Raw genomic sequence first — 27685 nt, forward strand, 5'->3', positions numbered from 1 at the left:
TTTTCGCTTCAGCACTTTCAACATTGATTCTGCTACCTTATATCTAGAAGGCAGGGTTGTATGGGCCAGAGTAGAGGTAGAAGAAGTGAGGACGGTTTCCCGCATGGCTTCGCTTCGACAACCCTCTAGCCAGACGCCCCTTTAGGTTTTCTTGAGCTTGACGTTTTTTAGCGAATCGGCTTTTACGGAAGTTACGAGTGTTTGTTTAGAAACAGTTTGATAGTTCAAGCGTGCGTGCTTAGTCTCTTCTGTAGAATCAGACTTTTCGCGACCTGATGGACTATGACCCACCAGCCTCTTCTGTCCTTGGAATTCTCCAGGCAAGAATACTGGAGTGGGAGGATCTTCCCAAACCAGGGGTGGAACCCATGTCTCCTGTGTCTTCTGCACTGAAGGCGGATTCTTTATCGCTGAACCACCAGGGAAGCCCACCATTCAAGAGTTTCAGAGAAAACCGACCTTATAGCAAAGAATCAAGTGTTGAGCGTGGAGCATTATTCCAATGTTTCAGCGTCCTTTTCCCCTCCTCCTTAGGCTGAGCCCTGGGCTTGCCTTCTTCCAGGTAAAAGCCTCCTGCTCGAGCACCGAAAATTTAAAAATTCAATGCGTTCGTTATCCACGTCAGGTTACATTACGCAGCTGCCAAGAGTGGGCTCCAAACAAACAACTTTCGTTGTGGCCTGCGTCGTGGCTCAAAACCTCCACTCCACCTCCTTCCTAGAAAGGGTTGCCGATAAAACGCAGGGCATCCGATTCAATTTGAATGTCAGGTGAACAAAGAGTACACGCAAAATTGTTCATGTTACTAGTTGTTACCAGAAGCTGGGGGAGAACTGGGAAAGTTTTAGAAATATACAGTAGTGATTGTTGCAGGAAGCTGTGAATGCAATCAATGTCCCTGTAGTAGACACATAAACTGGTTAAAATGGGAAATTTTATCAGTATTTCAAAGTTAATATAACAAAAGGCTCTTAAATGGGTGAATTTTATATTTTAATAATGCTGTTATGTCCTGTATGATGAAATCAAGAAGTTCACCTAAGTTATTTCCTAGTTTTTCTCCTGTGACTAGGCATGTTGTATTATATAACATATCTTGAGCATTCCTGACAGACTGTTAACTGTCTATTTATCAATGGCAACTATTTACTGGTTGAAAATGGGAAGCAATAATATTCACATGACCAGTTTTCTCTTAAAGCCATTTCCATGATGACGATGGGACCCAATTTTTTTATTTCAGTCACTCCTGGCAAATAACAAATTTGAAGAAATAAAAAATACCTGGAATAAAAAAAAATAATGCTGTTAAAAACCGATCCGTTGCTATCTGAAATTCAATTTAAGTGGACATCCGTTTATTTCTCCTTGCTGATTCTGACAACGCTACTGGGTTTGAACAGAGGAGCTCGCACACAACATAGTCATTCGTCCCGTCACGCGGTGGCGCTGTGGGCATCGCGGGTCCCCGGGCGTGACCGGGTCTGGCCGCGAGGTGACGCTGTGGGCGGCGGGCGCCCAGCTGGCGTTGCCTCTCTGCGGGCAGGAGGCGGGGCTGCGCGACCGCACTTCCGCGTGTGTGTAGGCGCGGGATAGGGCGGCTGGCGGCCCGGCATGGAGGATGGCTCCGCTCTTGCTGCAGCTGGCGGCGCTCGGCGCGGCGCTGGTCGCCGCGGCCCTGATTCTGGTGAGGAGGGGATGGGGACAGACGCGGGCCTGGGCTCACTGCGCGTCTGGAGGCACGGCCCCCAGGCATCCTCTCCTCCGAGCTGTCCGCTCTTTGACGTGTCCTTGCACCACGTTTCCCCAAGCCTAGACCCCAGAATTTCACACCCCCTTTCCTTCCGTTATTTATTTTTATTTTGGAGCTCCTTCTCCCTGCGTGCTGAGAACCTGGCACTTGCGTTCACTGGGACATGCCCACCCTGTCTTCTCTTAGTCCCCTGGTTCCCGGACCTTCTGCCCATCCGCCCTCTCAGCCCTGACCTCTCCAAGATTCCCTCCCGGGTCTGCAGTTCTGGCCCTGCCTGGGGAGGTCCTGAGCCCCCCCCAGAAAGTGTGTGCTTTCTAGACACTCTCTTTCCTGGTATAGTTAAGCAAATAGAAAGTGGTGACAGGACTGACCAAAGCCAGCTATTAGCAGAATAGATAAATCAGCGGATCAAGAAGACCAAGCTGGTCAAGGCTTGGTGTTACCGTATGGTTAGGGGTCGTTATGTCCCAGAATTCAGCACCCTAAGTTTACTGCATCTGCACGAAACAGTACAATGGTATTCAAACTCAGATTTTCTTTTGCCACTACTGTGGAAACACAGAAACGTAACACTTCCTGATCCATAAGTAGAAAATTTGCCAAGTGAACTTTCTTCCATATAATTTGGAATGGGCCCGCCATCTAGTTAGTAAAGGGAGAGATTTCCGCTTCCTTGACGTTGAGATTAGCAGCCTAGGTAGTAGCATTGCCAGGGAGGCCACTGGGCCAGCTTCTCAGAATTTACAGCTTAGAGGTAGTTTAGGTAGAGAACAAGCAATGTATCCTGACATGTTTAGTGTTTGTGTCTGCGTGAGTGAAGAGGTCTATTTTCCCTTAGTCGTATATGGAGATTTGTTGGGGTTTTTTTTTCAGGTTTTTGGTGGAGCAGAGTGTGACAGAATCCTAGGTTGAATCTGTCTTGTGTTGACCCTGTTAAATGTGCACTTCAAGAGGTTGTACTAGAAGTTTTTGATCCTAGTAGCTCAAAGTGATTATAAGAGCTTCCATTTATTGAATACTTCCAATATGTTGGATATTGTATTCAGCTTTTAACCAGGATTATCTCTTTTGATCTTTAAAACAACATCTGACAGAAATGTTATCATTAGTTTCCCTTGACTGGTGAGGAAGCTGATGTTGGAAACATGGACTCATGAAGGCAAATGTCACCCAACTAGTGGAACTTCACTTTTTTAGATGCCAGAGCAGGGAATCATTACACATCAGTCTTGTTTCATACATAATCTTTGCACTGTCTCTTTACCCACTTCTTTTCTGAGTTAATTTTGAAGCAAATCCAAGACATAACATTTTATCTGTAAATGTTAAGCATTTTTCTCTGAAGTTACGACCCTCTTCTAAAAACATAATCACAATAAGGTTATCGCAGTTTTAAGTTTAATGTTGTTAAGTGATTTAAAATACACTGTTGGTTCAAATGCCTTTGTATTAGTATAACTGGTTTGTATTTGTATAACTGGTTTGTTTCATTCAGTATCCACACACACACAGCACTAGATCAGTTTGTCTCAAGTCTCTTAAACAATTTCTCTCTTTTTTTTTTTCTTGTCTCTCATAAACAGTCATTTGTTCTGTTGAATTTCTCACAATCTGGATTTTACTAACTGCATCCCTTAGGTGACTTTTAACATTTTGCTCTGTCCCCTGAATTTCCTGTGAACTCCTGGTTACAGCTGCAATTTGATGAAATGCATATTTGTGTTTTAATCAAGAGAAGTGTGTGAATGATGCTGATCACTCCTTTTGTGTCGTATCAGGAAGCATGTGATGTCTGATTTTCTTTGGTGTCTAGTGGGATTCACAGCTTCAGGAGTTACTAGCTTGACCCACCAATCATTAACTTTGTCATTAACCTAATGGTTTTAGCAGCCATTGATGATCACTGCCTAAATCCACTGTTTCATTGGGGGTTGCAGAGTAGAATATTCTAATTGTATCTTTCCTTCATGTGTTACCTAGAATTTTATAATGAAAAAAACTCACCCTCAGCTATTCAGTTATCCTAAAATACCTTTCATATTTTAAAAGGTAAAGATAAAAGGCAAGTTTTGAAAATAATGAGATGGTTCCCTGGCTTCTTACAAAGGTGATTAATTAATTTTTTATTTTCAGTATCGTTAAGAACCCATGATATAAAGTTTTTCCTGTGTTTTGATACACTGCGCTAGTTACTCTTTTTGAAGCTTCAATTCTTCCCTGTCAAGTTGGAGCCTGTCAAGTTGGTTACTTTGTCATTATGTTTGTAGCTTCCTAGCCTGACTGCTATTCCACTTGAATCAGCCATTTCTCTTAGGAGCATTGGTTACTTTTAGTAGGAAATTGAATTTAGTAACCACAATCCGGAGCTTGGAGTACAGAGCAGGAACTCTTTAACCAGTAGGCGGCACACTGCCTTCATACTCATGCTAACCAGGAGCACATTCAATTTCAGTATGTTTCCAGTGGGATGTTATAAATGGTCATTGAATTACAAATGAGTTGCATTCCAAAAGTTGGTAGGTTGATTGTTTTGAAAGCAGAAAGTATATCAGTAGAAACAGTGCTACAAAGAATGGTTATTTCCAAAGCCAGCTCCCTAGTGAATCTGGAAGAGGGCTATATAATGTTAGCAGTTCATAGTGCCTATAGGCTCCAAATTTGATACTTGACTCCAAAAAACTCTGTGTTCTGAACTGAAATCTGGGATGAGTATATATTCTTCAGCTTTTTTGTCCTTATTCTGGGGCCGGCAGATGCTTTCCTTGCAACCCTGGATCAGCCTGGTCCTGAGTGAGAGGTCTGCCCTCACCCACAGCCTCTCCCTGTAATGTGTCCTTTGTCACAGAGGCTCTGGGGGGAGTGGGGCAAGGGGTTGGGTTTCAGGGCATCTCGGGGTAGGTGTCACTTCCGTAGTGACTGTTCCTTCTTAGATCTGAGATGACAGAAGCCTGGGGCATGACAGGACACAGAGCGCCTCCTGGGCTTAGTAAGGGAAGAAAGGACAACAGTAATCAGTTTACAAGAGGTGAAGGCTTGGAGTTTTGAAGTCACCTCCAGAGCATTGTTAATGGACTAAAAACAGTAAATATTTCACCTCCTGGGGGAAGCATCATGTAAACGATGTATTCTAATGTCACTGTTAGTCACTCAGTCGTGTCCGACTCTTTGCGACCCCATGGACTGTGGCCCACCAGGCTCCTCTGTCCGTGGAATTCTCCAGGCAGGGATGCTGGAGTAGGTTGCCATGCCCTCCTCCAGGGGATCTTCCTGACCAGGGATCAAACTCAGGTCTCGTGCATTGCAGGCAGATCCTTTACCATCCAAGCCACCAGGGAAGCCCCTATTCTAACATAACAGGTGTTTTAAAAGGTCACCACAATGCAATCTCTTATTAACATATCTGCTTTTAGATTTCCTTTGTTGCATTTATAACTGCTACAGAAATGCCACAGCTTCATCGACATGAAGAAGAGAAGTTCTTCTTAAATGTCAGGGGCCAGAGGGAAGCCTTACCCAGCATTCAGGACTCACCTACCAAACAGCTTTCTGTGGTCGTGCCTTCATACAATGAAGAAAAACGGTGTAAGCCCTTCTTGATTCTTCTGGTAAGGGGTAGTTTGGGAAGAAAAGGAAATTGAAAGTCTGGACTTGGCCAGAGCCTTGATACTTGTGGGATGTAGAGAGTGTGCATGGTTGGTGGTTGTGGATTAGACGAGAAAGGATGAGTGTGGATTAGACGAGAAAGGAGCATCCAGTCTGAGGCTGAAGTGTTGGAGAAGTGATGAGCAAGAGAGGAGCAGAAGACAGATGTTCCAGATTGAAATAGCCTCTGGGGGGACAGCCCGGGAGGGCTTAGTTAGCCAGGCTTCTTTGATACATAAGCTGTGTGCTGGGATAAAGTGATTTCCAAAAGCAATTTATATATGTGTGTGTGTGTGTGTGTATATATATATATATATATATATTTTTTTTTTTTTTCCTTTAAGTGCCTGTAATGATGGATGAAGCTCTGGGTTATCTGGAAGACAGACAGGTATCATGTTTTCTCTGATGTCTAATTAATACTAGAACGGGTCACCAAGCTGTGAACCCCAGGCTGGATCCGCGATGAGAGGTGGTGCCGGCCATTCTCAGGCTGTCAAGGCCCTGGCCTCTGTGCTCAGCCTGTTGCCTTGGCCTTTTTACACGTTATACACTTTGTACAGTTACATTCTGTAAGTGTCCTTTGTACACTTAAATTTATATTCATATTTATACACATAAACAGTAAAAAAAACACTAGTAGTTTTTTTAGCTTTCTTACAACTTGATTAGAAATCTTGATGTCGGCCATGCCAAATGGTGGTATTTTATTTTTGCTTTTTGCAGAAACAAGATCCCACCTTCACTTATGAGGTGATAATAGTTGACGATGGCAGCAAAGACCAGACTTCAAAGGTAAGTTTGCTGAGGAGCCAGCAGAGAGAAAGAGGTTGAAGACTCAGAAGAGGACAAGTCTGGTGGGATTCTCTGCTGTGAGTAAGGAATTCAAGGAGAAGATTTGGGGGAAATGGTGTAGGATACAGACAGCTTCTCTGGGGAGTAAGGTTGGCTGCTGACAAGTAAACAGGTCTTTAAGCAGTTCTGGGAACCCAGTCACAAATGTGTAACAGTCAAGGAGCACGTGGCTTTTATTTTTATTTTCTCTAGAAGCTCTGTAGCTTAGGCAGAGGAGTCAAGAAAAAAGAGACAGCCACTACCTGCTCTGGTGTCTCCTCTGCAGGAAAGGGAGCTGTGACCTCAGCAGTCAGGCTCGGATCTTGGCCCCAGGAATTCAGCAGCTTCTCTAGGCCACCAGAACCCGCTGTGGGTGTCACCCGGTCACAAAGAGGCAGCAACTAGAATATCAAGTGTTTAAGCCAAAATCAGAAACCCAGTTTCTGTTACTGTCTTGGAATTCAAATTTGTTTTAATTCTGACTTTTATGTAATTTGACAGGTAGCTTTTAAATACTGCCAGAAATACGGAAGTGACAAAGTGAGAGTGATAACGCTGGTGAAGAACCGTGGAAAGGGCGGAGCGATTAGGATGGTAATAACATAATTTCTACATTTTTATCTGAAATATGAAGGTATTTTGAATAGCCTCTTTTGTCGATTACAGCACATGTATATTCTGCAACTTGGTGGTTCAATACCAGCCTTTCAAGTAAGGCTGGTAAATTGCTTTTAATAATAACTTCTTACATATATGTATATATAATGTGATCATAATAAAAAGAAAATATCATGCCATAGCTATAATGTGCTGGGTGATTCAGAAAGAAGTATTCATCTTGATCTAGCAGTGAGGTGGAGGCCCTCAGTGGTAGAATCAGGAGGGTCACCCACATTCAAGAAACCCCCTTATCGTGTATCACTGAGTTACTCCTTTATTATTATTATTTTTTTAATCGCAAACATATAGCTACAGATTTTGTAGCTTGTAATGTTTCTCTTTTTGAAAACTTAATATATGATGTTCAGATGTTAAATACAACTTTTTATTTCTGCTTTTTCACCCATATTCTAATGAGTATGATAAAAAGACATCACATTTACTAATAAGTGGCTTAATGGTGTAGAATAGATGATCCAATTTCTGTCTAGATTTGTATGTGCTGTGCTGTGCTTAGTCACTCAGTTGTGTTCCAGCTCTTTGTGATCCCATGGATTGTAGCCCACCAGCCTCCTCTGTCCATGGAATTCTTCTGGCAAGAATACTGGAGTGGGTTGCCATGCCCTCCTCCAGGGGATCTTCCCAACCCAGGGATCAAACTGGGATCTCCTGCATTGCAGGCGGTTCTTTGCCAGTTGAGCTACTGAGGAAGCCCCCAGATTTGTATATGTGTGTCTTATCTATAGGCACACTGTTAAGTGACAGTATATTTATACTTAAGAAACAATGTGTTCACTCAAATGCACCGTGAAATTAAGAGTTGATGCATAGTTTCTGTGTGAAGTATGCACTGGTAGGGCCATATTCTGCCCAAAGATTGATCAGTTCACAATTGGGTGGCATAAGTTTGCTAAGTGTCAGATGCCTAAAGTAATGTTTGAAGATATCCACACTCCCTAAATTTTAGTGGCATTCTACATTTCTTTATTGAACAATTAATTTTAAACATTTTAGATCCCATAGTAAAAAATACCAAAGCTCTGTCATGTTATGATGCATTCCACAGCAAAGCTGTCTCTATTATATTTGTTCAATCTCTCCACAAATATCTTCTCCATATACTCCTCTAAGGAGCCCCTGGTCCCTGTTAAGTGCCACTGTACTTACATAATACAGATAAAATTTTTATAGAAGGTATTTTACATTTTTATTCTTACTGGTGCAGCATATCTTTATCCAAATCTATTTTCTCATCTCGGTATTTTCCAAGGTATTAGTAGTATGACCTCACAAAGTTTTTAAAATCATGAAGTAGACACTGGATACTTCTGGAATGATCTTATCAATTGTTTTCAGGGAACTTTGGCCTCCTGCCATGTCATACCTAATATTTCTTTCTTGGATATTTTAAGTAAAGCAGAACAAATTGCTATGTCAGCAAATTTAACTTTGATTTTAAGCAACTTTCTTTTAATTGAAATGTTGACATACAGGGTGTATTCAGTTCTCGAGGTAAAAAGATCCTTATGGCAGATGCTGATGGAGCCACCAAGTTTCCAGATATTGAGAAATTAGAAAAAGGACTGAATGATCTACAGCCTTGGCCAGTGAGTATAGAATATAGTTTAAATGATATTCAGTAAAGAACAGAGGGGGCCTAAAGTAAAATCAAAATGGTGTTTTTAAGTTAAACAGTTGGGGAATTTTTTTTTTTTTGGGGGGGGTGTGAAATTCCTATATGCAGTCCCACAGAAGAGCTAATTACTTTCACTGATTTTCTGAGAGTCACTTCACAATTACTTATTTAATATTCTGTCCATCTCTCTCAATTTTAAATTGCTTTACTCCCACCAGAGTTTTAACATTTATCATGCATATTCAGCTAAATCTTTTATGTAAAAGCACAGATGGACCTTTCTAGGTGGAGATATGAAATGACACTGGATCACAGAATCTTATTTTTATGAAACAAAAACAAAACACAAGCAACAACTACTCGAAAAAGATTACGTGTCTGTTTGTGCCACAATTTCAAAAAGTGGACGTTGACTTTCACTCAGCATAACGCATCTGAGATTCATCCCAGTTGCTGTGTATCAGTGATTTGTGCCTTTTAACTGCTAAGTGGTATTCCATTGTGGGCTGTACCACAGCTTGTTTATCCATTCAACTGTTGGAGGACATTTGGACAGTTTTCCAGCATTTGGCAATTATGAATAAAGGCAGTATCAACATTTGTTTTAAAAGAAAAAAAAAAGTAAAGGTTGAGGAAAGAAAGAAAATCCTGGTGCCATTTCTAGCCCTTAAAAGCCATTTAGAGAAAGGAGATAACTTTACCATATTCTGAGCTTTTTACCAAATACTCCTGATCTAGAAAGATTCAGACTTTGAGGATGAGTTAGTGCCTATGGACACCATTCACTGACACACTGTATCCCAGGATTTAGCAGAAGTTCCTAGGGCTCCCCATTGTCAGGGCTTCAAGCTGGGTGTGGATCCATCCCTCAGAGGAATGACAAAAATCGCACAACAGCAAGGCACCCAGGTAACCCAACAAAGCTGCATAGAACTTTATCTGTTTTCCATGTGTCTTCTCGACTTTGGCCTGTCAATAGTTATTTCAGATTTTAAATAGCAGATTTCTTTTTCTTATCATCCTGGTCATTTTCTGCCAAAGTTGGGGAGGATCCAGTTACGACATGACACTGTTACCTAACAGATCTTGCCACTGCACCCTGACTCCATCCTTACACTGGTGCCTCTGTACCTCTTGAGAGGTGTTACCTCTGTCTCTGTATTTCTTTTGCTTTGTTAAGAAATGGAAATGTGGCTCTGAGTTTATTACACATCAGCATGTTCAATTTCAGTTTCTCAGGATACAGGCTCTTGTTCTATCTTTCATGTAATTGGTACTCCCTTTTCAATCCATTTGAGCCACAAAGCCCATAAGCATGCCTCACATGTATCTCCTTAAACCCTAATGAAAACTGACTAGAATAGTTCTGAAAATACTGAAGCCGGAACATGAATTGCAAAGTAGTCAAGTTCTCTAATGAACACACAACTGACTCACTAGATGGCAGAAGTTAACTTAAATGTCTTTCACCACATTGGTTTGACAGGATTGCCAGCATGTTCTTCAGTGGCTTCCACTGGTCTCTCTATTCTTGGCTGGTTTTATTTTTAATTGCAGCAATAAGAAATCTGCTGCTCCAGCTGACCCTTGAACAACAAAAAGGATGTAGGAGTGCCTACACCGCACCTCCCTCCACCCGCCCGGGTCAACCCTGTGTTGTTCAAGGGTCAGCTGTACTGATTTCTTGCGTATCCTCTTAGAGTAACCAGGGCACGTGTTCTAGGCTAATTATTCTTACCTGGTGAACTTTAAAGTTTCCTACAGTCCCTTCTCTGAAGATGATTATTCTTTTAAGGTTGTGAACTAAATGTGTATAATGCAAGTAGAGCTTTATATGACAAACAAATGAAATAGGGATCTACAGTTCCAAGTAGTTTATCTTTTTTTTTTTTTTTAATGTAAAGCTTTTCAGTTTCCTAACCTGTAGTGTCCTACCTCAATAAAAATATGTTTGATCTTATAAAATAATTTTTTGAGCAAAGTATATGATGACCACTTGTTTAGTAGTTTGGCCACCTGATGTGAAGAGCTGACTCATTTGAAAAGACCCTGATGCTGGGAAAGATTGAGGGCAGGAGGAGACAGGGATGACAGGATGAGATGGTTGGATGGCATCACCGACTCAATGGACATGGGTTTGGGTGAACTCCGGGAGTTGGTGATGGATAGGGAGGCCTGGAATGCTGCGGTTCGTGGGGTCGCAAAGAGTCAGACATGACTAAGCGACTGAACTGAACTGTTCAGTAGTTTAACTATTCTAAATAGAATCAACTGGGACTAGCATCAGGGAGTGATTTCTTAAGCCAGTTTTGTGGGTTTCCCCCCCAGACTGGGGTAAATAGTACTTGAGAAAGGAGAGCAAAAGCAAAAAAAACACAAGGAAATAATACAAATGTTAGCAATGGCTGCTTTTAGGTAGCGAGATTATGCATGAGTTTTTATAATAAGTTTTTTTCCGTATGCATGTAAATTTATATGCTTCCCAATTTCTTTACAATGAACACTTTTTTTTAAATTTATTCTGATTAATGGTTCAAAGTTCAAATAGTATAAGAAGGTATGCAGTGAACCTCGCTCTGCCTTTCTCAGTCACCCAGTCACTCTCAGAAGTTAGAGTCATCCATTTCCACATGTCCACCTAGAAGATGGGTGTTGTATTCTTTATTTTTTAAATACACCCTGTGCATTGTTCCTGTTGTTTGCATTTCACAACCTATTTGGGAGAGTGAGCCATCTGTGTACATCAGAATCCTTCTTATTCTTTCACAGCTCCATAGCCAGTCCCTTTGGATGGACGTACAGGTTTGCTTCTTCAAACAATACTGAAGTGTTCAACCTTAGATAGGTGTCGTTTTACACATATGCAAGTTTATTATGGGAAGAATCCCTAGCTGTTAAATTGCTGCATCAAATTATGTACATATTTGTAATTGAGGTAACAGTTTTCAAATTGCTGTCTATATAGAACGTGTGTGTACAATATGGTAAAACATTAATAGATTTTATTTACATTGCTCTTGGTATAAGTATGATTGCGGTAGGAATCTTCTTAGTGATTTAAAAGGTATTTCCACTTCCTATTTTTGTGAATTTGTGTTTATAACCTTCACCTCTTTCCAAATCAGTTGTTGAGTACTTTTCTTAATAATTTGTAGGAGCACTTTATTTGGAAATTACCCTTTTGTCTGTAATATAAATTGCTGTATTTTGCCCCAATTTATTTGTCTTTTAATTTTTAATGTGGTTGGATTTTTCTTGTTTTGCCACACAATAATCTTTAAGATTTTCTTGTCAAGTTGATAAATTCTTCTGGGATTTGTATATTTGTGCCTTCCCTGGGATCATTTGGAGAAGGAAATGGCAACCCACTCCAGTATTCTTACCTGAGAAATTCCATTCACAGAAGAGCCTGGTGGGCTGCAGTCCCTGGAGTCACAGAGTCGGACGCAACAGAGTGACTAACACACACACCTTAGTTTTTCGGGCTCCCTGGTAGCTCAGCTGGTAAAGAATCTGCCTGCAATGCAGGAGACCCTGGTTGATTCCTGGCTCAGGATGTTTCCCTGGAGAAGGGAAAAGCTACCCACTCCAGTATTCTTGGGCTTCCTGGTGGCTCAGACAGTAAAGAATCTGCCTACAATGTGGGAAACCTGGGTTCAATCCCTGGGTTGGAAAGATCCCCTGGAGGAGGGTATGGCAGCCGACTCCAGTATTCTTGCCTGGAGAATCCCATGGACAGAGGAGCCTGGCAGGCTACAGTCCATGGGGTCTCAGAGTCGGACACGACTAAGTGACTAAGCACAGCATAGCACCTTGGTTTTTCTAGCTTCCCTGGTGGCTCAGTGGTAAAGATTCCCCCTGCAGTGCAGAAGACATGGGTTCAATCCCTGGGTTGGGAAGATCTCCTGAAGAAGGAAATGGCACTCCAGTATTCTTGCCTGCGAGATCCCATGGACAGAGGGATCTGTGGGGACTACAGTCCATGGGGTTGTGAAAGAGTCAGACACACTTAGTGACTAAACAACAACTTTAGTTTTAATTATTTTTAGCTTTCTAATGTAACTTTAAATCCTCTGGCACTAGTCTTTTCTCACTCTTAGAATATTCTTGGCTCTTCTTGGTTCTTTATTTTTCAATATTAACTTCCAAATTAGCTTATGTAAATCAGTGAAAAAATATTTTTATGTTTCTATTGATATGGCTTTAAATTTAAAGGTTAGCTTAGGGAGTTGCCTTTTTAATACTGTAATCACATCCTCTCATCCATGGTCATGGTCTGCCCTCTGTGATTGGATATTTTTCTTTCCTTTGGTTGCATTTGTATGTTTCCTTTATTTAGATCTTGCTACATTTCTTGTAAAGATTATAAATTTTTCCTTTTTATTCGTGTTATTAATATTGTCTTTGCTTCCATTATGATTATCTGATCATTGTATCTACATATAAGACTAAAATATTATACACATATTCATTTTGTGCCCACTCATCTTTTACATTCTCGTAATACATTCTCTTATTCGTAATCAGTTTTCAGTTGATATTCTTGGGTTTTCCATAATGCAGTGATTACATATAAAATCACACTATCTACAGATAACCCTTTTCTTTCTAATACTACTAGTTTTTCTTATAATTATATTGACAAAGTATTTTCAGTTAGAAAAATCGCTTAAATATATGAATTCTGAAATAATCCATGCCTCTTATATTTAGAGGGAAAACCGTCATCTCAGTAAATACAATTAGACTTCTTTAAGATTCCGAACTCCTCAGTAAACCTTTAAAGATATTTAACATTAAAAAAATAGTTTCTAAAAAATATGATATTTACATTGAAAGCAAATGTTTTTATTAGTGATACTGATTTCATTGCTTCTTCCTTCAGGATCAAATGGCTATCGCTTGTGGATCTCGAGCTCATTTGGAAAAAGAATCCATTGCTCAGGTGAGGCTTTCATCAATCATGCATCCTTTTTTTTTTTCTTTCTTTTTTACATATACATTAGCATGAAATAAGCTTAAGCTTTCATAATTAATCTCATAAAAATGAGGTTCCTTTCAAAAGGAAATACTAGCACATACAGGAATTGATTTTTTTTTTTTTTCTTTTTCATGAGTGTAAAGGGAGACTATAGACTTCACTTTGATTTAGGATGCAGGCAGCTCTTTTTTGAAGACACAAAGAGCGTCCCCATTCAGTTATAAGGCAAATTTCTCCAAATGATGCGTTTTGGAACCAATGAACTTGCCTTTAGTTTTTCTCATGTCAGCACACTGAAATACTATATTTTAAATTTTATTCAAAGTTTAAATTTTTAAAACCTGTTTCCCTTAGAAAAGCAACATAACTTCACGTGAGTAAAGTTGTGCTGCCCTTTTCAGTATATTAAAAAAATCAGTGAAGACATTAACTTCTTCAGGTGGCAATTTACAGATTAGACTAAGAAGCTGGAGTGACTTCAAGGAAAAAATATAACAAAGAATCATTCTATGCAGTGTTTTTTATTTTAATTCTTTTTCATGTAAAAATGTAGACCTAATGAATCAGGCTCAGTAATTATCCATTATATTCTTTTATGTTCATCTGCTAGAGTGGTCACGTAGATTGAGCATAAAGCGGTAGTTTTCAGAGGAAGGTCATAATCATCTGGGGCGCGTTTTCTTTGTGTTTTTCTTTAATGCACTTTCCTAGGCCAGTCTCAGACACTAAATCAGATTCTAGCCAAGAGTCTGCAGTTTTAAGTTTCCCAGGTCACCCTATGCAACCAGAATTTGAGAACCAATGGAATATAAGATTGACCCTTTCCCTCAGTGATTCTCAAATAGGACATGAAAAAATTCTAATTCTTTCCCAAGGTATACTGATAGCAGAACCATTAAATCCCTTAAGGATTTTGCTCAAATGTGAAAACTTGAACTCTCCTTTTTTTTTATTTAAGAAATAAATTATTGTATCTTCTTCAGCATTTCGTCCAAATGTAACTCTGTAACCCTATGAAATCTTACTGGTATTTGGAAAAGATTAATCTGTTAACCATAGAGAATATCAAACTCCTAGAAGTTTAGTGCTGAAAGAAGTTAGAGGCTAGCTAGTCCAACTTCATCAGTTCACTGATACACAAGAGATAAGGAAAGGAAAAGTGTATGTGCAAGATGTTCAGAACATGACTTTTAATTGTGAAATATTAGAAACTATAAAATATTGTATCCTGATGCTAGAAGCTGTATATATTTCCCCTGGATGAAATGGCATACAGCAACAAAATAGATGCTAGTGGGCTTCCCTGGTGGCTCAGCTGGTAAAGAATCCGCCTGCAATGTGGGAGACCTGGGTTCAACCCCTGGGTTGGGAAGATCCCCTGGAGAAAGGAAAGGCTACCACTCCAGTATTCTGGCCTGGAGAATTCCATGAACTATGTAGTCCATGGGGTCACAAAGAGTCAGACACGACTAAGCGACTTTCACTTCACTTCACAGTGGAGACTGTATAATAATGTAGGGAAATACTAAAATGTTAGGTTGTATGAAAAACAGTATGATACTATAAATGCAGTATACTTGTTTGTGTAAAAAATCTATTCAAACAAAAATACTTAATGAAAACAGACATATTAATTTAAGGGTTTTGTGAGTAAATTTTTTCCTTTTTTAAAAAAAATATATAAATGGGGAAAAATTATAATAAACTTGGAAAGGAAAAACATTGGAGAAATAGGAAGCAGTTGAAGTAATCTAGAAAAGAAATGGTTGGGACCTGTTATTGTTTGTTGGCAATAGAAGGGAATTATGGTTTTTGGTTTTGTTTTTAACGATGTAAATTCTTTTCACTTCCATTAGTTGAAAACTCTTTGAATTTTTTCAAAATAGTATTTAGAATGGGATTGTGCTATGATCTGGACCTTCTTCTACTTAGTGCTGCTTTTAACCAGTCATCAAGGGATCTACCCCAGGATCTCTTTTCTCTTGTCATCTGTCCATCCCTTCCTCCGTCCCTAAAACTTAGTGACTGACATAGTGCTTTGGGGCTCTATAGAACTGGCAGCTGCTCCAGAGAGAAAGGGTAAACTGATCAGCAGTTATCCACTGGAGCCACTGTGTATAACTCCTGCTGAGTAGGCTTGTAGTTCAAGTCCAGGTGAGTCTCATAGAAGTGTGTCTGTCATAGAGAAGGTCATCTCCAAGGGGCAACACATCCATTGGCCACATGTCCAGGAAACTGCGGTACGACCATCCACTTCTTGGACACTTGGGTTCTTTTAATGTCCTATAGGTGATGCAAATCCTCCATGGTGATCGATCTGTGGACAGTGAGAAAGTTACAGGAGTATTAATTAACACAGTAAACAGCAACTTTGGTAGCTAAACTGTGTAGTTTTCAGACTTACCTTTCCTAAACACCTTTATACATATTCTCAGTTAATCCTACCATCTGTTCTGTTGCCCTCTTGGAAGACAAACGTGCATGATACAGCATCGGTGGGGTCATTTAAGCATCCTTAAATGTGTTCATATGCCCATATGTTCTGTGTAACAGTTGAAACAGTTGTGTTTATACTGTCTCGGTATTCTCAAATTTATCATTTTTAAAGGATTCAAAATAGAATCCATTACTGCTTGTTTGATCTCTTTAGGTTATATTTTGAAGAGTCTTTGCTTAAATCTTGAGACTTCTTTAACTTCTCTTTTTAAGATAATAAAATAACCAGTCAGCTTTAAATTTCACCTGAATTCCTTATGTTTCATAAATATTAGAAATTATTAATATTAAAATAGTAAATATTTTAAAATATCTACTTCAGAAGTTCATATAATGCTCTCCTATGACTTTGTTTCCTTCTTTTTTAACTAAATAGGTCTGTGTTTTTATATGTCTTCTAAACTTTAAGAGACTTTTTCAAGTTTTAAAAATTAAAGATCCTGTTTATATTGTTACGCTTTTCAATATGTTAGAAACCAAATAACTTAAAGTCCTCATGTGAACTCCACATGTTTGTGTTTTGTTTTGGTTTTCTTTTAGATAGCCATTATCCTAAAACAAACAAAAATCTTCTATTAACATCCAAGCAAAAGCAGTCATGAATATTTTTATTTGGCTCCTAGTAAGCTCATCTCAGTCACATTAAAAATCATTCAAGAACTTGTTTATAGGTATTGTTTTTCTACCTTTTAATTTTTATTTTTCTGTCTTTCGATTTCTATTTGTTCCTTTCCTGGGCATAAGTGCTCTTTTGGAGGTTTAGTCAGCCAACCAGTCTTTATTGGAAATATTTTAAATGGAAGGCACTGAGCAAGCTGTTGTGAGATTCCCAGAGTATGTTAAGATGAGGGTTTTGCCCTATCTGCTTAGCGAGGTAAGACATACTTACATCAAAACGTAACTCATGATTCTAGGTGACCAGGGAGAAGTGTCAGAGCTTTCCAAAGACTTTGTTTCAGTACCATCTAGATAAGTTTGATATTTTATTCTTCCTTCCCTTCTTGTCCTATTTAATACACAAGTGAAATTCGGTCAGGAGGTTAAAGTGAGCTTTCAAACCTCCTTCCCTTATTAAAAGCATTTATTAAGTGTCTGTTACTTCCTGTACCAAACACCAGGCTAAAGACTTTAATATTATACCATTTAATCTTTACCTTTGTGAGGCAGGCATTTTTATTCTAGATGAGGGAAGTGGGATTTAGAGAGTGGAAGTAACATGCTCAAGGTCAGCCTAATTATTAATGGAGCCAGGATTCAAATACAGGCCTGCTCAGTGCAGTGGCTTTTCTCTTAGGTCGTCTTATGTGACTGTTGAGTCATGATTTTGTTCCTTGGTGATAGAAAAAGTCATGTGAATGAAGAACGATCCTAAAGATTACAGTAATGAAAAAGAAAAGCCAAAAGGAGGGAAGGACCTTGATTTACTAGGATGAGATATTATTTTGCATAGACTTTTACTGGGTTTCTTACGTGCATATGTAATATATCATTCCATGGGTTTCTATTACCATAATTATAGAAAATTTTAAGAGATCTTATCCTTTTTTAATCCTAAATGTGAAAGTCTTGACTGCCATGATAATTACTGATCTGTTTTTCTTATGCTTTTAAGTTTTCATTGTTTTAAGAATAAAATACATGTTGTGTTACTACTAATAATAAAATTAATGACTGCTAAGAATAGGGAATACTTAGACAAAAGACTACTTAAATTTAATTTCCAAAATATTAAAGAACTTAGCCTGTTAAAGTATATTTTATCAAAAATATCTGTCATACTTAATTAGGGAGACTGGGTATTTGTTTCAAACTCCTTGATGGTCTGTGGCTTCTGCAACACTCTTGCTGACCCCTGCTGTTGTATTCTCATTAGCCAGGTATCAAACTTCAGGTTAACTTCATTTTTCATTTTTCCAAGATATTCTGGTAACTCACCTTTTTTGAAACTAAAATATGTTTGGGGCACAGAGGCACAAAAGACAGTGGAGGAGATGTTCCTCTTGCTCATAGCAGCGCCCCCAACTGCTGTGCAGGTTTCTGAAGCCTCAGCTCTCACAGTCACTGTGGTTCTCCTTGTCTGACTAAACCTCCAGGAAGGAAGGAACTACTTCTCTAGCCCCTGCCCAGCTCCAAGCAGTAGGCATCCTCAGTGTCTAGAATAGACTTCACCAGGGCAGCTAATGGGATGGTGGTGTTCATGTGTGAGAGCTACCCAGTCAGTTAAACATTAAATTGCAGTTCTCTGCAGTCAGATTGTTTTCAATGTCTCCTTTATAGATAAATGCAAAAGTCATTTATATTTTGTCTTTGTTGCAGCGTTCTTACTTCCGTACTCTTCTCATGTATGGGTTCCACTTTCTGGTGTGGTTCCTTTGTGTCAAAGGAATCAGGGACACACAGTGTGGGTTCAAATTATTAACTCGAGAAGCAGCGTCACGGACGTTTTCATCTCTCCACATTGAACGATGGTAGGTTCCTAACCGGCATGTGTCTGGTATGTCTTCTTATGCAGCAGTTACTCCAGCTAATGGGAAGCAACCCTGTATTCTCATAATGAACCTCCAGGTTTAAACAAAATTCATACTTATATCTGTAAACTTAATCTGTGCCTATACTGGTTTGGTTCTTATTTTTAAAATCTCAAATCCCATATAGGGTATGAAGTTATATATTCACCTTAATTGTAGACAGTATCAATCAAGAGGCCTGAAAACATCCTATTTCCTTAAGCTTCCTTTTTTCCTTTGAAGAAAAATTTAGAAATATCAAAGCAGAAAAGGGTATCTAGTTTCTCTTTTTTCTTTGACAGGAGTGAGTTCCCTCTCCTGCCTAAGGCCAGTTCTTGGGTCCCTGCATCCCCTTCCACCTTCTAAGAACCCAGGCCTGTTCACTTACTTTCTCTCTTGTGTCTTTAGCCTTTTCTCTCAACCATGTTTTTCTCATCAGTTTTTTCAAGTTTAAATTTCCCTCACCATTAGAAAAACATGGTCTCCATTGACACCAGCCACCAGCACCCCTCCAGCCCCAGCCCTCTTTCCTTCCACAGCCAACTTTCTCCTGGAAAAATGGTCTGTATTCATTGTCTCCATCTTCCTACTTGCCATTCCTCACCTGTCCCCCCATCTAGACATCTCGTTACCCTCCTATCATTAAATCCAGCTATCTTATTTAATATGACTACTTACCATCTTGATGAACCATCAGCAACATTCAGTACTTCAGAGCACTCTATCTTAAAATACACTGTTCTCTCAGCCTCTCTTCATCCCAGACCTCACGTCAGCTCTCAGCCTGTTTAGGGACTAACAGTATGACACAGAAGCCTGAAACCTGGAGTCATTCTAACTGTCCCTTCATTTCTCTTCCTCTTCACCACCATCAGTTTGGTCATTTTAATTCTGAAACTCCAGTTTCAGAATTAAAAGCTCCATAGAACATCAGTTACTGTGCTGCAGCCAGGAGGATCTCTTCAAAAATTAGAAATGATCAGACACAGCTCTTTGCTTCCCATTGCCTTTGAGTGCCTTCCCTGGGCCTTGAGAGTGATAATGATATCAGCATCAATATTGATTTTATAATTTTGCCCACCTGAGTCTCCACATGCAGTTTCTTCCCTTCTCACCACCCACTGCCTCTCCGTCAGCATCCACTTATCCTTCAGATCTTCCTTAGGACAACCTGCCCTCACTCTCTGTAGTAGACCAGATGCCCCTACTGTATGCTGTTGGAGCACCATAAACCTTTGCACCTGTCACATCTGTAGTGTTTTATTTGTGTAATGTTTCTTTTTCTCTATTAAAACATAAGCTCCACAAGAGCAGAAAATCCTAGTTGGTTGCACACTTTAAAAACAAAAAAGTAAATGGATTAGCAATGATTAAATGTCATAACATTTATGACAGAATATAAAATATTAACATATGGTATAGTTCACTAAGAGAGTGCCTGACCCATCATAGCTACTCAGTAAATATTGTTGTAAGAATTAATACTCAGTGCTAGTTCTGGGTTCCGTGTGAATTCTGTTTGTGGCAGGAGTCTGCATAATTATTCCAGTAGATATTCATTCATGTAGTCTATATAACTTTCATGCATGTGTTTGCAAATATTTGTTACCCCCTAGAAATAGATGTCATCTAATCTTCCCAAATAACTTTAAAGAAACTGGAGTTTCAGAATTAAAATGTTTTTAAATCCTTTTTCCCTAGGTTAAATTTTCTTTTTTAAGTACTTATATTTGGTCTTTTAATTTAAATGCATGTTTCTGTTATGTTGTTGGAGAAGAAAATATACTGATAGTTAATGGACTTCAAAATCAGAGACTCTAAGAAGCCACTCCAGAAACACACCTCTGCTGTAGGTATTTTTCATTAAGCGGTTATGTCCAAATCTAGGGTTAAAGAGCTAGGTTCTTTGTAGTTTGAAAGGAAGGATTTAAAAATGGAGAGCAGTAGGGTTTTAGGCTTGATGACTTTAAAATCATGAAATTTCCTTGTCAGGATTGTTCTAAGGCAGCACTGTCCAACAGAAATACAATAGAAGACACAAATGCAAGCCATATGTGTAATTTTAAACTTTGTAGTAGCCACATTAAAAAGTAGAAAGATCAAATTTAATGTTATCTTTAGCACAATATAAGCATGGTCATTTTGGCATGCATTCAGTATGAAAAAGATATTGAACTATTTTACGTTCTTTTCTTTGTACTGTGCCTTGAGAGTGTAGTACCTGTCGGTTCAGGCCAGCCACACGTGGATAGTGGCTGCCCTATTGGCCAGCACCATTCCCAGGTTTTATGTGTTTTTAAGTTAAAGAATGTGTTTTGTTTTTTTTTCTTCTGTAAATTTTACGTTCATGTGCACGCCTTTCTAATTACTTGAGATTTGATTGACTTAAAACTTTAACCTCTCACATCTCTCTTTAGGATCCAGTAATGTTTCTTTTGTACCCATAAAGGAGAACCATCAAATAGGCATGTATCAGCCTGATAAGCAGTAATGTCTCATTGTTTTTATTTAAACATCTCTGTTCTTAAACTTCAATCAGGAAACACTATAGAGCTGATGTGGGTTTTTTCTTATGCAGTGTAAGTTTTAGAAATTAAATTGTGCATCTACTCGTTTCCATGTAGGTGTCACCTTAGACAGTTTTCTTAAGAGGACTTAGTCTAAAGATTCACTGAAATTTTTCTCGTAACTTTCAGAAAATCCAAGTAGAGTTTCTAGGTGTTAGAAAACATCAAGGTATAGTACACACTGTATTGCTCAAGTTGAAAGACTGCAGCCATCTCTTTGATTCAGAATTGCTTGAGTATGAGTAGCATTAAATGTTAAATATAAATATATATAATCCCCATCCTCTGAACTCTACCTCACCTGAAGTCTTCCCAGTTAACGTTAAGGTATAATTTGACCCCGTTTATGAGTAATTTTTGAAATGGATTCTTTGTACCTTCTTCTAGTAAATAATATTTTTTATTTTTAATCAGTGTTATTCATGTTTATAATTTGAAACCATTCCGTCGGGTTTATAAGAAGTCTGCTGTCCTTGGCCCCACCTCCTTTTGCCCCCCTGCCCCCGCCCCGGTTCAGCTCCCTCCTTGGCCCCACCTCCTTTTCCTCCCCCGCCCCGGTTCCGCTCCCTCACTGTAGCCACGGTCATTTCTCTACTGCTTGCTTGTGGCATTTGCTTCATGCTCAGAACAAAGTGTCTGCATAGCTGCGTCTCAGTTTTTCAGTTTTAGTTATTACTTTCCAAAGTAGGAAGTGAATGTTTAAGTATTCTCTTAAATTCCTGTTTACCCTCCACACTTACGTGCCTACTGAAGTTTTAAAGTAATTTTGCTCAGCTCAGCGTTGATCATTCTAGCTGGGTAAGGAGAATTCAGATTTGATCTGTAGCGTGCCATGAGATTATAGACCCATGTAATTGTAGTACTTTTTGTTTTTCCTGAAGGTAATAACTGCCTGGAGCTTTTTGTTGGCATTTCTTGATGGATCTGACACTTCCTCATGCTCACTCTGACAGGAGCGTGAATTCCCAGAGGCATCAGATTATGCCTCAATTCCATCCTTTTCTCAGAGACACCTCGTCGGCTCTTCCTTTCTAGTTGTTTCCTGGTCTGCTGCAGCTCCTGTCCTCCATCTCGTCCTCCTTGGCTTCCCCTCTATTTTAGTAGAGCGGATCCTCTATGAAACTTGCTGAAAATGTGAAGCAGGCACTGCAAGACCCCGCGTGCGGAGACGTGCCTTTACTCCACCCTCATGCTCGTTTACCATTTAGCTGGAGAAAGAGTTAGTTACAGGTTGGAAATCATTTTTCCTCAGGATTTGGAAAGCGTTGCTCTGTTTTCTTTGGCATTCTGTGTTTCTGTGGAAAAGTCCAGTTCTGTCGATAATGTAATCTTGATTCTCTTCTGTGGCATATTGTTTCCACCCCGCTTTGGAAGCCTTTTTTTCCTCTAGAGTGTTTTGAAATGTCATGATTCAGCGACTTAATATGGCTCTTTTCCATGCATTTTGTTGAGAACTCAGTGGGCCTCTAACTCTGGAAACCCATGTCCTTTGTTCCTCAGAAATGTCCTTTAATCCTTTCTTCAACAATTTCCTCTCTCTTCTCATTTGTAAAACACATGTAGAACTTCCCTGTTGATCCTCTAATTTTATTTTCTCTTCTCCTTCCTATTTTTCTATTGAGGTTTCCTTGATTTTACCATCTAACCTTCCTTTTGAATTTTTATCTCTGCTATCAAAACTGCAATTTCCTACAACTCTTGTATTCCAGTATTCATTCTTCTCTGTTTTACGACTATAGTATCTTCCGCTACGTCTCTTAATGTCTCATTTAACACTTTGAGATTTTCTTCTTTCCGTGCCTTGTTTCTTTTGCTCCAGTTTTTTTATGTTTATTTCTATCATCAAAGTTTACCTTCAGGTATCTTTAGTATGACCCTGTAAAGCTCATCAGTAGCTGTGTGCATGGTCAAAGAACTCTGACCAACTGGTAGATGTCACTGTGGACTAAACGAGTGGGGCCACTTTGTATGGGTAACTCCCAGCTGTCACTGTGTTTGGGGGCTGGTCATTTTCACTAAAGTGAGATCCTTCAATCTCCTGCCTAGGACACATGAGCCTGGCTGCCAGCATTTACAGAACCAGTTGGAAGAAAGGAGAATCTCATACAGATTTTCAGTGAGTCCTCCAGTTTGCAGCCCACTGCACCTCCACTTAACAGAGGTCCCTCGAGGCCCCTGATGCCTGAACCTCAGGGGCCTCTGTGACCATTAGCTGCTCTGGGCTTCTCCCTCTGCCGCTGTCCACTCTGCCTGATTACTTGTCCAGCTGCTTTCCATCATTCATATGTTTGGGTTTTTTTTGGCTACTCTCATCATCTTTTGTTCTTGTCTTACTATCCTTTCATTGTCGTTTTAATTTTAGTGGTCTTTCAGGAGGGAGCAGGAGGGTATGTGTGTATCTGCCGTTTAACAAAGTCAGCACACTCTTCATTCTCCAGAAATAGATCTGTTCATAAGGGAACAGATATACCAGGAACTAAGTCACAAAAGAAAACACAGCGGCTTTGCCCTCTCCACACTTAAAAAGCTCAAGAAGTCACTTAGTTGGAGAATAACCCTTCTCTTTATTATCCAGCTAGAAGGACTTGGTATTTTAATTATAATGTTTGCTTTGGTACCAGATTGGTCTTTTATTGATAATAATGGTAATGTGTTTTGTTTTAATAAACACCTCATATCTAAAGTGTTTAAGGGGTGAAGGCTATATAAAAATAATAGTTTAGAAGATGAATAGCACTTTCAGTTTTTTTAATATAAATTCAGTTATTCAGCTGCATTTTCACCCCACTCCTTTTCATTCATCATTCTTGTGTTGTGCCTTTGATGAGTCAGTGATTCTGTACTGATATCCTTGGAGAAATATTTAATAATCTTGATCAGATTATTGAATATCATTAGAACCAACTCAGAAGCCCATTAGGTAATTTTTGGGTTTTGTGTTGAGAGAGTGAAGGATTAAGCACACAGCTTAATATTCAAATTGTTTCCTTCTTTCATGAGTATCACAATTCTATTTAACGGAAGTTTTACATAGTCCTTTTAGAAACACAAAGAACACTTTTGTAGATGGTTTTATCATCTTAAGTAAATATTTTATTAGGATAAGAAAAAGCACTACATGTTTTTTAAAAAAAAAAGTTTTCGTATTGAATTATCCAGACACTTGGGATTTAAACTAGTTGCATAATGGACATTGGTAGTATTGCAGCCAAGAAAACAAAACTCCAAATTCAGATTGCTTGGGATCAGGGAAATCAAATGGAAATGGATTTGAGGCGTTTTGCTATTTGTGCTAATATTTTAAAATCAAGCTTGGGAAGTTTGAAGTATGTTCTGTGCAGTCGAGAAAGTGGAGTGAGAAGAGGGTGTTAATGTCTCAAGAATGAAAGCAAAACAGTGAAAGACTTCAGTGCCTTTAGAGACAGGCAAAAGCACGGAGAAGTGCAGCACAGGGAGTGGTACTAATGCCAGTGCAAGGAAGCAACTGGTGGAAAATGCTGGAAGAATCCAACATATCAGGATTCAGAAATGTTAAGGGAAGCAGATTTGACCTAAATCAAAGGACTGACTGAAGAGGATCTTTAAGAACCTTTCACAGGTAGAAGGAAGGCTGAGCTGGGAATTGAAACTGGAGATGATTTCTCTGTACGTATGTAGTTATACCCACCAGGCCTTTCACACCAGCCGAAAGTGGCTTTTCACTTGTGCCAGCTGCCTCTACTGTGCAGTCCGGGACAGCACTGGGAAGGGGAAGGCGGAAGGTAGGCCACAGGGACTCTGTACTTGGAGATGAAACCTTGGTTCTTGGATGGTAGAAGAACATAATCAAGCAGCTCTAAAGTGATTGAGAACATTCCTAGTGCTTCTCAGTGGTTGTTTTATCAGCTCTCTTAATCAGTTTAAAATGCTATCAGTTCTGTATCTTGAGCTAGCTAAAGCTGGGATGTGAAAACCATCAATCTTAAAAATTTCTCTTGGATTAAATTTTCTCTTAGACACCAAGAGAACATTTTTACCTCTGCGCGTTTCGGCATTGTGAGAGAGGCCATATTTCTCATTTAAATGTTATGCAGTGACACACAACATTTTTATTTGCCTTGAAACTCCTCCACTCCTTGACTTTTATTTGACCTTACATTTATCTGACCTTCACTTTTACAATATAAGCTTTTATAATCTGCCATGTAAGCTTCTTTAAAACATGCCAAGGTAGAGATTTAGTTACACTCTGTTTGTCTTTTTAATAAATAGCCATATATTTTCTATTTCAGGGCATTTGATGTAGAACTGCTTTACATAGCACAGTTCTTTAAAATCCCAATAGCAGAAATTGCTGTCAACTGGACTGAAATTGAAGGTGAGCATATTGTTTATGTTACAGCTGATCTTAAGTCAGGGGAAGACCTAGACCATACAGTTGCCCAGTGACGTCAGCTGGCTTTCCTGTCACCCCTTGCCCCCCTTCAGGGCCCGCTCAGCTGTCCTGACTCAGAGAGGCAGTTTCACAGACAGTATTGCCTACTGATCCCCACTACCTGCCTCCAGCTGGCTTACTGCCTTCTGGATTTTTTTAGTCTCTTTTTAGGGTCTTCATTAGGCCTACTGGCTTGCCTAAGAAATTCAATAAAAACTTGTACAGTAGACAGGATCGTGATGACTTCGGGCTACAAGCAAGGTGGATAGTCTTGGAGTAAACTTTACTTTTTATAATACCTTTTTTTTAGTATTGTGTTATATCATTGCTCAGTGAGTTTAGAATACCTGCAAACCACTTTGCAAAGCTAAATGAAGAATTATAGCTGCTTTTACTCCAAATATCCATAATCCATTCACAGCTGGTTTTTAGCTAGTATCTGTATATACATCCAAAAATGTAAAGATCTCTAAGGTTTATAATAATGTGAAATCTATCATAATTCCTGATAATTTTTATTCAGAAGTGCTTAAACAGATCTCACTGTTTAGAATTAAAAATATATTCTAGTGTTCTCCTTTGCTTACCTTAGAATGATCCCAAATTAATTCACCGTGTGGGAGGAGCATTACTGGAGACTTTCAGTTACCTCTCCTCCAGGTGAGCATGGCTTCCTCTTGAAAAGTCAGTGTGGTATTAAGCAAATTGAGATGTTTAGGGACAGAAAAAGCTTAAGAACCAGTCTAGAAACCATACAAACTATGCACACCTCTGGGAGTCTTGCTGAATCATACTGAGTTTACAGCGGTTTGACTCCTCTCCATGGTAGCAGCGCAGACCACCTGGGAAGGGAAGCAGGTGAGAGGATGCTCAGACCCGTTGTGATCGGCTCCATCGAAGTGTCTGTGTTGCTCTGTGCCCAGCATAGACTCTGTGGGAAGCTGAAGTGGGGGAAAGTACACTACGTTTCAGTTTAGATCATTTGCTCACTTTGCATTTCTCAGGTAGCTGAGTATTAAATCTCATTAACCATTTCACTCAGTGAGCAGGTTTTGTGTTCATCATCTGCAGACCCCTCTGCTCGAGACTCCCTGCTCGAGCAGGGGCCATCTGAAATTCTCAGTTTAGAGCCTCCCAAGTTTTATTTCACATCAAGGTGTTTTGTTTTTATTGTTTTTAGAGAAACCATTCACTTTGGTTTTAAAGATGTTTAACTGTCTTGTCCACAATTTAAATAAAATTACGGTGGATATGTTAACTTGATTGTGGTAATCATTTCACAGTGTATCTGGGTATCAGATCATCGCACTGTGCACCTTAAATACATTTCAATTTTATTTGTCAATTATACTTCAGTAAAGTTGGGCAGGGCAGGGGGGAGAAAAAGAGAAAGCCAGAGCATTTGGCCTTAAATCTGGAAACTGTCAGTGACTGTCCTGTGGTCCTGACCAGGTCACTTTACCACCCAGCACCCCAGTTAACGGAAGCTGGAGGGGAGGGAGGCCCTACTGCTGACTTACTTAAAAAACAATTCCAAGGGGTAAAATAAAGGAATCTAAGCTTTAAAACACGCTCAAGGGGGCAAATCTCATGGAGTCAACTGGGCTTGACATATTGCCATTTGACAACCACTGGACAAGAAGGCGGCCTAGCTAAGATGTATTTCTTTTATCTGATTTAGAATCTTTAGTAGAAATAGAGTAAAATTTGGATTTCTGTCTTGGCTTTCTTATTTCAGATTATTAATCTGTACTTGTATTATGTACAAGGTGTGCCCAGTTCTCTAGTGCATGAAACTGAAAAGCAGTGTGTACAACATGAAGACTTACCCCCCAAAAAAATCATTTTTACATGTACAAATTATATTTTACATACAGATAATACAAATTATGGTGACTAGAAGCTCACAAAGATGGTGTAGGTTGACTTCTAAAATACAGTTCTGTTACATTTTCCTCTGAAATTATTTTTATTTTTAATTACTTTTAAATTACAGGTTCTAAATTAGTTCCCTTTTGGAGCTGGCTACAGATGGGAAAGGATCTACTTTTTATACGACTTCGATATTTGACTGGTGCCTGGAGGCTTGAACAAACCAGGAAAATGAATTAGGTTATCTGCCATCTTTGATTGTATACTTATGTATCAGTGTCACATTATTTCATTTAAAATTAAAATTTTAAAGCTGGAATAAA

General features: G+C 39.3%; 1 protein-coding gene across 5 annotated transcripts; it reads left to right on the forward strand.

Annotated features, from left to right (window-relative positions):
* The first annotated feature begins 207 nt into the window (after positions 1–207).
* ALG5 (ALG5 dolichyl-phosphate beta-glucosyltransferase) lies at positions 208–27685 on the forward strand. Of its 5 annotated transcripts, none has more exons than XR_236608.5 (11): positions 1568–1687; positions 5164–5335; positions 5740–5786; positions 6122–6190; positions 6731–6823; positions 8383–8496; positions 13411–13470; positions 18319–18470; positions 25348–25433; positions 26083–26150; positions 27487–27572. XR_236608.5 is itself a non-coding variant. In XM_005213572.4 (10 exons), the coding sequence occupies exons 1-10, from the start codon at positions 503–505 to the stop codon at positions 27600–27602; spliced, it is 969 nt and encodes a 322-aa protein (XP_005213629.1). In that variant the 5' UTR covers positions 208–502; the 3' UTR covers positions 27603–27685. The 5 variants fall into 5 exon arrangements, 3 of the variants coding, with proteins under 3 accessions (XP_005213629.1, NP_001135837.1, NP_001039408.1); XR_236609.5 differs by lacking the exon at positions 26083–26150 and adding an exon at positions 23123–23192 and having other exon boundaries at positions 27487–27500; XM_005213572.4 differs by lacking the exons at positions 1568–1687; positions 26083–26150 and adding an exon at positions 208–562 and having other exon boundaries at positions 27487–27685.

This window comes from Bos taurus, chromosome 12 (assembly GCF_002263795.3).
Source record: "Bos taurus isolate L1 Dominette 01449 registration number 42190680 breed Hereford chromosome 12, ARS-UCD2.0, whole genome shotgun sequence".
NCBI classification, from domain to species: Eukaryota; Metazoa; Chordata; class Mammalia; order Artiodactyla; family Bovidae; genus Bos; species Bos taurus.

Bases quoted from the DNA above. Each gene is read 5' to 3' on its own strand.
- ALG5 (NM_001142365.1), top strand. From the start codon at position 1,622: ATGGCTCCGCTCTTGCTGCAGCTGGCGGCGCTCGGCGCGGCGCTGGTC. The intron at 8,497-13,410 runs GTGAGTATAGAA...TTCTTCCTTCAG, and splicing joins ATGATCTACAGCCTTGGCCA to GATCAAATGGCTATCGCTTG. The intron at 18,471-25,347 runs GTAGGTTCCTAA...TTTCTATTTCAG, and splicing joins TCTCTCCACATTGAACGATG to GGCATTTGATGTAGAACTGC.